The sequence below is a fragment of the Balaenoptera acutorostrata genome, chromosome 1, assembly GCF_949987535.1.
Source record: "Balaenoptera acutorostrata chromosome 1, mBalAcu1.1, whole genome shotgun sequence".
Classification (NCBI taxonomy): Eukaryota; Metazoa; Chordata; class Mammalia; order Artiodactyla; family Balaenopteridae; genus Balaenoptera; species Balaenoptera acutorostrata.
The window spans coordinates 184070155-184082309 of NC_080064.1; the positions used below are offsets into that span (position 1 = coordinate 184070155).

General features: G+C 37.0%; 1 protein-coding gene across 1 annotated transcript in view; it reads left to right on the forward strand.

The window, feature by feature from the left end:
• USH2A (usherin) overlaps positions 1-12155 on the forward strand; it is an 800956-nt gene that overhangs the window by 528991 nt on the left and 259810 nt on the right. The window contains exon 43 of the mRNA XM_057531465.1: positions 4264-4427. Within this exon, the coding sequence (XP_057387448.1) occupies positions 4264-4427 (164 nt within the window). The remainder of the gene's footprint in view (positions 1-4263; positions 4428-12155) is intronic.

Below are 12155 nucleotides of genomic sequence, written 5' to 3' on the forward strand. Positions count from 1 at the left end.
ATCATTTCTCTATTGGACAGGTAGATTTTCGTGGCACTAGCCAACCAAATTATATGTGACCTGAAAGTTATGAGACTGAATGCTTTGGGAACTATGAAGTAGCCATTCATTTATTTATAAAATCATCTAGTCAATAAACAAACAGATTAAAAACTTTATCATCTAAACAGAATCTAGTTTTCTAATTTGAGTAATAACAACTGAACCTTGAAATGAGTCTCGTTCCATAAATAAGATTTCAATATATATGATCTTTTACAAGGAAGAAATACCAGAGTCATGTCTATTACACAACAAGTTTACCATTTTCTGTGTGTGGATGAAAGGAGGGGCTGGAGAACAGTCTCAAAAAAATTAATCAATTAGGGGATAACTATTGTAACAGCCTCGTATTCCTAAATGGACCTTCAAACAGTTGGTTTTACTGGTTACAGCATAGACTTAATATAAGTTTTCATTCACTTAGCAGATTTCAAAAGCTATATCTTACAGGGTTTGAAATGGTACATTTTTCAAAATATACCCAAGAAACACAATTAGTATTTAGGGAAGATATTGATTGATATACATATGTTTTGCATGAGTATATGATTTCAACTGATGGAGCATTTTTCTCTTAAAAGTATTTTATTATTAACTAAATGGAATGTCCCATCTGATATCAACACCCAAGTCTACCTAAAAACAATATACTAGAGCAAATGAACAAAATACGTTAAGCAAACGAATATTTTCTTTTTTGACATGAATCGGTGAAACATATACCGACCCATGTAGTCAGACGTATATATACTTACTGACAAAGATTAGGTTTCAGATGTCATGAAAACAGTACATGTTAGTTCATTTAAGGGAGTTCAAGATCCTATTCCTTAAAATTTTAACTTAACCGTGAAAATTAAAGAAAATGCAAAAGACAAATGCATGACATCAAGTGAAATGCCTACTGATTTCTCAATTCAATAAAATAATAGTGTATAGTGGAAAGAACTTAATATTAGAAATGAATAAACTAGAGGCCCACCTAATCCTCTTTAGCTGTGCAACCTTAGGCAAAGCCCCTTAACTTCTCTGGGTCTCAGGTTTCTTATCTGTAAAATGTAGCAGATATTTCATTATTTAATGCAGATAAACTCTAAAGTCATCTTTCACTCTAAAATGTTAATATTACAGTCAACCCTCTGCATCTGCAGATTTTGTATCCACGAGTCAACCAACTGTGAATCAAAAATATTTGGGAAAAGAATTCCAGGAACTTTCAAAAAGTAAAGTTTAAATTTGCTACATGCCTGTGACTATTTACATAGCGTTTACATTGTGATTTCAACTATTACATAGCATTTACATTATATTAGGTATTATAAGTAATCTAGAGATGATTTAAAGTACAGAAAATGTGCATAGGTTATATGCAAATACCATTTTATATAAGGGACTTGAGCATCCTCAAATCTTGGTACCCATGGGGTCCTGGAACCAATCCCCCTGCAGATACGAAGGGGCAACTATACTTTAAAAATGGACATTCCAGTTATATGTGTTTATGTGGTCTAAATTTCTTCTATGCAGATATAAATTGTATCATTTCACCATACCTAAACTATGATGAAATAGCTTAAAGTATCACAGTTAAGAACTAAGGCCCCACGGAACTTATTACAATTCACCATTTCAGGGCCACCTGATGTTTTTAATTCCACTTGTATAAAGAACCACAAAAATGGTATCACTTTAAAGCCATAAAGGTTACTAAATTTATCACAGAGTAAATATGTGGAAGAAAACTTCAAATATTGCAGGAGAGATTAGGCATCCAGACTCTAGCTAAATTTCTTTTAAGCCATTTTGGGAAGTAAAACACAATTAGAAGTATTTTACTCAGGGAGAGCGCTAATGAAGCCAAGGTCACTGGTTCAGTTCCCATGTGAGCCATTAGCTGTGTTTCATTTGACTGTCGCACACTTGCTACCCTCTTAACCCTGACTCACCATTCTTCACATTCATACTAGTGGTCACAAAGGAAATTTGGCAAGACTGTTTGGATGCGTTAGCCAAAATCTCTCCCCTTTGCCAGAAAAATAACTCAAAGGTCAAGCCTCAGTGATATGACATCATCCAACTATAGAAGGATCGGCTGACCATTGTGCTTGTTATTATTTTTATCATCATCACCATCATTACGATGCTGGCAGCATAGCATCCTAGTTAAAAGAGGAGGCTCTGGAATCAGACTGTCTAGGTTTGAGTCTTTACTCTCCCACTTCCTAGTTCCATGGCTTGGACAAGTGGTTTAGCTCTTTAGGCCTTATTTTCCTCATGTTCAATGCAGGTATTATAATAGTATGGTGAAGAATGAATGAGTTAATCATATAGAAAATTCCTGACACATATTAAGTACTCAGTAAATACTGTTATTATTATCTTTCAGTTGTCATTGTCGTGTAGACTATTTAGCACTTTCCAGAAAGCATATGTATGAGTTTCCTAGGGCTGTTGTAAACTAACTGAGCGGCTTCAAACAACAGAAATGTATTCTCTTACAGCTCTGGATGTTGAAAGTCCAGAATCAGAGTACCGTCAGGACTATGTTCCCTCCGAAGCCTCTAGAAAACAATCATTCCTTGCCTCTTCCAGCTTCTGGTGGCCAAAGTTGCTCCTTGGTTTATGGCAACATAACGCCAATTTCTGCCCCCAGCTCCTCATAGACACCTTCTCCCTGTGTGTGTCTGTGTCTCTGTAACAAAATTTCCCTCTCCTTTCTTTTATAAAGATATCAGTCCTTTGGATTTAGGCCTGTCCCATATCCAGTATAAACTCATGCTAACTTGATTGCACCTATTTCCAAATAAGGTCACATTCACAGGGACTAGGGGTTAGGACTTAAACATACCTTCTGGGGGGACACAATTCAACCCACTATAGCATCAAAACCAAAAGAAGAGAAAGAAAGACACAAGGAGAGGGGGTAAAGCAGAGAGATGTAGAAGATCTGTTGCTAGTAGTTATTTGGGGGAAATAGAAAATAAATAGCTTCAAGGAAATCACTGATTCTTTACCTATAGCTACAGTAAGCAGAGCATTGTCAATAAATGTGGCTGAAGCCAAACCCTGCAAAAATACCTTTGGGCCATGAGTGAGAAACAAGGTAAGGCAAGCGGACCTCCTCTACATGGGTGGTGGCAAAACGCTGTAAAACTCCTGACATAATTTTGGCTAAGTTATTTAGCACAGTCCTGCAAACGGCGCCCTCCCTCTGTTGTCATGACTAATAAGTTGTGACTTACTGAGACAAATTCCCTGGACCCTGCACTGGATGTGAGGTATCCTTGATGATCTATTAAAACCCAAAGAAGGTGATGATCTGAGACTAGTGTCTTCCCTGAGGACTGGATGCCCCCCAGGGAGGGTCATGTGTTGTACAATGTGTTTAAGCAAGTTCTCAGTCTAAGCTGTTGTCCAGTCAAAGCTTGACTGTGTCTGTAAATAGTATTTTCCTCCCCAGGCATTCTGACCCAGAAAAGAAAGCCTGATAAGTCTTCTGCCCGAAAGAGCCAAAAAGGATGAGGAATCGGTGGCTTTAGCCCATCACTGATTTAATATATGACATCACCATGATGTCACCATGTCCAGTTTTCTCCTCCCAAAAAGCAGTGCTCAGTTTCCACTATATTGACTCAAGTAAATATGTTCTCACAATGGCAAAATACAGCTCACCATAGCAAAACCCTCAGTGGGAGAATGCTGTATACTTGGTCACGGTTTTAGGATTTAATTTAGGGGTTTATCTCTCAGCCAATGAGATTATGGGAAGGAAGCACAAGTATAGGAAGAAAATGGTGATGAGGGAGTCTGATATTTGAAAATGGATGAGTTTCCCAAAAGAAGAACATAAAACTCACTGGATCAAATTCAGATAGAAAGCTGGCAGGTTACCAGATGCGTAATTGCATCTTGAATTGAGCTATAATCCTCAGCACTTCTGAAAACAATAAGGATAAGCAAAACGATAAACCACGTTTGTTTTAAATAGCAGTATTTGCTTAGCATTGCTAATAACGTATTTTCTTAACACTTTGGTTAAGGCTTGAGAGTTACAAAAATAATGCTACCATTTTGGGCAGGGAAGAAAAAAGAAAATGTATTGGGGGGAGAAAATGGTACATCCTATGGGGGAAAAATCTGTATTTTGTGAGGAAAAAGAAAATGTGTTTGCTTTCCGGAAAGATAAATTTATATATGCATTTTTAAAAAACAACCTTTTAGGTTTACAACGTATGCGTATAAAGTCTTTGTACACAACAGTGTGGGTTTTACACCAAGTCAAGAAGCAACTGTGACCACGTTAGCCGGGCTTCCGGAGAGAGGAACCAACCTCACTGCAATTGTTCTCAACCACACGGCCATAGACGTGAGATGGGCTAAACCAAGTAAGTCAGCTTCTTACATCTTTATTTCCCTTTCCCATATTCATACCAAAACGAATTTAAAGTGGACACATTAAAAAATGACAGAAACAAAAAGCCAAGTTCCCTGTGCTATTCTTCCTCAAAGGAAGTTCTCTCTCCTACTTGCCCATCCTTCTTGGGCCTTCTCTTCCTCCTTCCATTCCTTTTGGATGGGGAATGTGGTTTTTGTCACACCAGTTGTGATAGAAATGTCCATATACTAATTTGATAACGATATAATATTGTGCACTTTCCTGCAGGGAGCTCTGCCCCCATCTCATAATTCATCACTTATCAGCAAGATCCATTTACTAGGATTGCAGAAGTGTGATGGTTTTTTCCAAGTGAATTGTCTTCAGCACTGGTAACAGCCAGAATTCCAGCTTGATACAGGAAAAGGAAGGCTGGCCACCATCACTGGACTTGCCACCATCACAGTTATTGCCTCAGTAACACTGCAGTTTACCCTGGGCCCATTCAGAACACAACTTTATAGGCAGTTAGAAGAGCTCACACAACTTTAGAAACCACAATAACTGAAATTTCAGATCTGGTTGGTCAGTAGAATAACATTTCCCAGCTGATCTGTTAATTTGTAGTGATCCATTATCACAATCAGAAAAAACCAAGACTGACTGTATCATGGAACCATGTATTGTAATCCTTCTTAGAAGGATCACTTGAAATCTGGCAAATAGTTGAATCAAAACTTGCTAGACTATTACCAAATCTTGAGAAATATCTGATTTGGAAATCCCCAATGAAAATATTTGTTTTGTAAAAGTAAACTGTATCTACTAGGATAATCATCTACTAGTACATAAAAAGATGTAAAATGACTCCAGCTTGGGCAATCGTAACCTTCTGATTTTGATTTTGTTATAGCTTAAGACGAGAAGTGCTTCCTATTTCATTTAGAACATCTTGAGTGAATTTGCCCCTGTTATGTTATATCAATTGTTGATTAAAACCAGTGTTAGGTGACATTAATTGTAAATTAAAATTAGTACTGGTTATGTCGATCTACATTGCCACTAAATAAGCCATTTTTACCAAAAGACTATCGCTCTAGGGTTCTTATAAGGTTGCAGATTTCTAATGATCTGTGTCACCTCTACTGGGATCTCTTAAACCATTTAAATGGAAGAACATAAGTTAATTGATGCTTATGATTACCTTCTGAGACACCTCTGGGAAAAAATACAAAGTTTTTATCTGGAGATGGATTTTTATGTATAATATATTTTCACTCATCTCCCTCTTTCTATTTCGCCCTCAATACCTGATTCATCTTAAAAACCTACTTAGAAAGGTGGACGCCCTCCCCCGCATCTGACATTTGAATACTTCTGTTAAGATCCGGCGACTGAATTATCACCAGTATAGGTCCTTTATGTTATAATTGCATGCCTGAAGTAAGCGTGCTTATAAAAACTGACAAACCTAATAGATCTGAAGCAGCTCACTGAAGTTTCATTACCTTGGTAAGCTGAACCTCTGACCTTCAGGATGTAGGTAATGCAATCTGCTGTTATTTCCATTCATAACTTAGAAATTTTTCAGATAACTATTTGTGAGCACAAAGGTTAACTCTCAGAAGAGGGTCAGCTCTGTGAAAGTGTGTTTCATTATCATTTTCTTCCTTCCTGCAACCTGCTATCCTAAGTAAATTAACTAGTCACTCCGCTGTGAAAGGGCCACCTCTTTTTTGCAAGTTTAATTTCAAATGTTTTCCTGATTTGTAGGATAAAATTGGACCTTGTCTAACATGCTAAAAGGCACAAAACTATAGGTTGAAAGTCATAATAAGCTTATGAATATTTGCTTATTAAAAACCATAAAATGTATTTTTTAAAAGATATTCTTTCTTAACTATGACCCTCCACATGGGCACACCATTTGGATAGCAAAATATCTCAGGTAAATTTTTACCAATCACAGATTAATAGAGATAAGTATTAAAGTTTTAGAAGCACCCATTTTAAATGTTTGCATCTCTGTGTTGATATCATGTGAGGAAAAATCATCCCTGCATCTGTTCAGTTCATTTTTATGCAAATATTACAAACTGCCAGCACATGGACCATATTTACTCCCAACCTCCATGCATTGTTTTGCCAGCAGTATTTGAAAAAAAAAAATATTTTGCTAACATTTAACAATTAGAAGATTTCACATAAAGATGATGATTTTGGATTGATCTGAAAAACGCAATGATTGGGTAAAACTGTTCCCACATTGCTGAAGGGAAAATAATCAGCTGGCACTGGTTTCCCCTTTATACAGGCTGCACCCTCCCTATCTTCCTGGTCCCTATATAGACATGAGGTTCTTATCCCTGCTTTCCATAATAAAAGATAATAGTTCAACCTAAGTGAAATACCATGAAGATAAATGACATTAGTGGGGGAAAATCCCACTTTTATAAGAAAAGAGACAAAAACACCTTCACTTAGATTGTTTATGCAGCCCTAGGAGTTAGAAACTGGCACTTAGTAACTTACCACAAATTACAGTTAGTCAGTAGCACTTCTCACACTCAGACTTAGAGCTCAAGCATCCCATTTTCGACTGTTTCTCCTGCATTTGGCCTTAATGGTTATTAGCACTTTGTCAAGAGTGATTTAGTGAGATCCTTCCCATTTTGACTGCTCACTCTAAAATAAATGGTGAAAAATGCCCACGAGGGAAGGGGGTAGAAAGGCAGTGCCGCTTCTGAGGTCTCCTCGCTAACGAGGTCATTGACAGCCGGAAAAGAGCAAGAAAACACTGGAGGTGGTGAGAGAGGAAGGAACTGAAAAAAGAGGAAATGGAAAAAATCATCCAAGGGCTGCCCACTTGACCATATGTCAGGAGCTCCCCCTGACCTTCAGACGTTCACATCCTGTATCATATCATTCTCCTTATCCATCCCTCCCCTTCCTCTTTTTCTTCCATCTTTCCTCTTTCTCTTTTCCTCTTCTACTTTCCTCCCTCCCTTTCCTTTCCTTCCTCCTTCCAGGAACATTTTTTTCTGACTTTTTTGTCCTGGGCCCTTGGTACTACAAAGACTAATGACGTAACTCCTGTATTATAATATCTCACTGAGCTCTCCAGAAAATTTGTAAAGTATGAAGTCATCCCCATTAAAAAAATTTAAATCCACATAAAAAGCATCTGCCTCATCTTGCTCTCTTAACCAGAAACCGCTAGATTTTGTAGCTAGAAGAATTTTTTTGACTTGTCGGAACTTACCCTGTTCAGGTGGCAATCCATATACATCATCCCAAATCTCACCTCTTTTGAAAGCACCCACCATCATTGGCTCACCTTGTCCCTCTCCTTCCCCACCCGTTGCTCCAGTTACCAAAGCAAATAGACTGGATGTGCCTTTTCCACTGGCTTTCTGCCTGTTCACTTGTGCATCTTCTGTAGTCTGACCATCTTCCCTTGCATTCTACTGATCTGGTCGTCTTGAAATCATTCTCATGATGACCCAATCCAATGCTCTCTTGTTAGTGCCATCCTATTCTGTTTCTCTGTGGTAGTGGGTCCATAAATGACCCCTCCTTACTCAAATGCTCCCTCCTGCGTCACCAGCTGCTCTTGTCCTCAACCCCTAAAAACTTTTTTTTTTGAGTTTTTACAGTTTTATTGAGAAATAATTGACATATGCCACTGAATAAGTTTAAGGTATACAGCATGATGGTTTGATTTACATATATTATAAAATGATTACCACCACAATAAGTTTAGTTCTCATCCATCATCTCATATAAATATAATAAAAAGTAAATTGTTTTCCTTAGGATGAGAACTTTTAAGTCCTGCTCTCTTAACAATTTTCCTATATATTATACAGCAGTGTAAACTATCATCATCATGGTGTATGTTACATCCCTAGTAGTTATTTTTTTTAATTTTAATTTATTTTTTTGTACAACAGGTTCTTATTAGTTATCTATTTTATATGAATTAGTGTGTATATGTCAATCCCAGTCTCCCAGTTCGTCCCACCACCACCCGCCCAAAGACTTTCTCAAAGTTCCTCCTGAGTATTTTTCACCCTCTAACTCTCTTGTTGGTGATTCCATCTATCTCAGTGTTTTAAATTCTCCTAACCAGAAAAGTGGCAAAACTCTCTGAAGCCATATGAAGGAATAATTTTTAAAATAGGCTTTGGAATTAGGGAAACTTATGTTTGACTCCCAGTTGCAGTATTTTCTAGCACTATGACCTAAAGCAAGCCACTTAACTTCACTACATCCTAGTTTCCTAATTCAGAATATGGAGATAATAATAATAACTGCCTTAAAATATGATGATAAAGATGAAATAATATATGTTTAGCACTTAGTAATCATTTAGTGTTGGTATAAAGTATTGTTCTCTCTCTAAAATGTTCACAGTGCTTTCAACAGCATTTTACCAAAAAACTTGGGGAGCCATTTCTTTTGTTTGCTTGCTTTGGGTTTTGTTTTGTTTTATGTTAATCATTTAGAGTCATTTTTTTTCAAAACAAACTACTTTATATAGATGCATAGTCGATTTATGATGTTGTATTAGTTTCAGGTGTACAGCAAAGTGATTTAGGTAGATAGATAGATAGGTAGATTCTTTTTCAGATTCTTTTTCATTATAGGTTATTAGTGAAGCCATTTCTAATAAAAAATTGGGACATAATTTTGCAAAGCATTCAGGTAAAAGCATGTCTACAGTAAGCTGAAGATGGATAAAGAACAAATCTCACTTTATAATTACCTGACTTGGGTAGAAGGTAGAACTACTAACCACTGCTAACTCCCCTTTTCCTTTTAGTGATGGTGCCCCATGTCCACCAATCTAGACTCCCTTTACTAGCCTCCTTTGCAGTTAGTTGTGGCCATGTGACTGTGTTTCTGCCAATAGCATGTGAAAAGAAATATGAGTCTTTTGGGGTCATAACCACAAAACACTAGGTACATGCCTATCTGTTCTCTCTTCATCCTCTCCCAGGACTAGACTGTGGGTTCTGCAGTGTTCTCAGTTTCAACTCTGCAGGCATGGCCAACACCCTAAGAGATCCAAAGCCACATAAGAGAAAGAACCTGGGTTCTTGAATGACCACACAGAGCACAACCTGATTCACTTACTTTGAAGCTATTGTGTGAGATACAGATTAACATTTATTGTATTTAAGTCACTTTATTTAAGGGCTTCTTGGTTACAGAAGCTTAGCTAACTAACTCTGTCCCTGTTTGTCCATATCAGTTCACTTTAAGAGCAGGAATGATCTGTCCTGCTTCCATGGCTAAATATAAAATGATGAATAATTAACACATTTCATATACATTTCCTTTAAATACAGTTTTCTCTGGAAGGTTATTGATTGAAAGGAGCTGGAACACAACGAGAGACTAAAGGAGCTGGGGGCAGGGTGGGTTCCAAAATGCAGGTATTCGTTTTGGTTGCATAAACTAGATAGAAGGCATCTGGCATCTTGCTGGGAAAAATAAGGAGCCTGGCTTGGATCATAGCTCAAGAGACTCTTCCCACTTCTTCATGTGAGCAGTTTTACCCTCAGGCAGAGTAAAAATTTTCTTAAGAAGTAGTTGTGATAAGTTCAAGTTTTCCAAGAAGTGCTTAGTTCATGACACAGAGCTCTGCGCAATAGAACTTGGGGAACTGGACTCTAATTTGAGAATCTGTGAGCAAGAAAAACACTTCTATTATAAAATAGCCTTAATAGGGTCCTTCCAAGTTTCTATATTGGTACAAAGTTACCACCCATTGAGCCTGCTGAAGAATTCAATCCTAGACAAATCAATTAGGAGACCTATTAAATGGAATGGTTTACTGTAATTGCTCTAGATCAGGGCCACAAACTTTTTTGTAAAGGCCCAGAGAGTAAATACTTAGGTTTTGCAGGCAGTATACATTCTCTGTTGTAAATACTCACCTTTGCCATTGTAGCATAAAAACAGCAATACATAACTCTTCAACAAGCATGCCTGTGTTCCAATAAAAATATATTATGGACACTAAGATTTGATTTTCACATGTCGTGAAACACTATTATTCTTTCAATTTTTTTCCCAACAATTTAAAAGTGTAAAAACCATTCTTAGCTCACAGGTTATATACAAAGAGGTGGTAGGCCAGATTTGGCCAACAGGACAGATTTTACTCATGGTAAAATCATCAGTTTGTTGACCCCTGATCTAGATGATAAAGCTCTCGAGGACATAACTGATATTGATAACAATCTCTAAAAATAATCCAACAGCATATACAGAGTGTAATCCTTTTGCAAGAGGACTTTCAACCAGCCCATCTAGTAACCGTTTTAAATTATTTGGAAATCCATTACCAAGGAGAGGGGCTTGTTCTAGATTTGAGAGTTTTCCACGCCTAAGACCACATTTCTGACCTGTACATGAAGAGCACCAGCAAAAATGTCATTTAATAGCAAAGATTTTATCCAAAGTTTATAACCCTCTTCTTCAACTCACTGAGGTTGACCTGATATGCTACAGTTAGAGCAATACCTACTTATAAATGTCTGTGGTCTATAAAATATGGGTTACTGAGAACAGGATTAGAATACCTGAGAAATATTTCCCAATGTACACATATTTAACATAACCTCATAGGAAATCCTCATGCCATCCTGCTGTTTCAAACACAAGTTAGTATTCATAGCTTAACTCCGAAGTATATGTATAACTCTACTTCAGATATTCACACTTTAATTTTGAAGTAAACCTGGTGGCCACAAAAACACTTCAAACTCAAGAAGTCTCAAGTGAAACAATACCTTTCAAATCCTCCATCCCATAATTACTCCTATGTTTTCATCTTGATTCCTAGGATTCACACAAGACCCAAGACCAAAACTCGGACTTTTATCTATATCTCTTCCTTATCCCTTTCTAAACTGTCCTGGGTCATTTAAGGACCTTGGCTCTTTCCATGTGGTGCATCCACATTCCTTCAGGCCTTGAGGTCCTTCTTTTGCTGGGAAAACTAGAGACAATCATAGATGGTCAATTGGTCTTTAACACGTGGTCCAAAAATGGCACAAACTGGCCACATGACCTCACCCAGATGCAAGGAGCCCAGGAAATGTAGTCTACCTATTTGACAAGAAGAGAGACACATGGGTATCGGTGAGTGCTAGGGATTTTTACCACAACTTTTCTGTAGTGATTTTTAAAGTTTAATTGCTCTTTAGCCTGTTAATGCTGCTAATAGTTAGTGATGTCTTTCTCTATTTTTCTGTGTCTCTCTATTTTATGTATGATCAAGAATTTAGTGTAGTGTTACTTTCCTTGCCCTTCCCACCTGCCACTTTCAATGTTTGGTTTATAAATTATTATATAATCATTTTACATAATTAACTTCTCTAGTTTTGATATTTTATCATCAATTCTTAAATTTCCCTAATCTTAAGTTCTGGGTCTTGATTCATCTTTTTGTCTTCTAGATAACATTATTGGAAAATTTTTATAATTAAAGTTAAATAAGTTAAATAAATGAGCTATATATTCTGTTAAGTTTTGCCTACATAAGAACATTTGTCTGTTGTCCTTGCACATTCTCTTAATTTTTACCTATATAAGAAAATCTTTCTGCTGTATTTGCACAAAAATAATGACTTAGCTGTGTATGAATTCTAGGATCAAAATATTTTCCCTCAAAACTTCTTGAAATTTTTCCATTGCCTTCCAAATTTGTTGTTCCAGAGAAGTC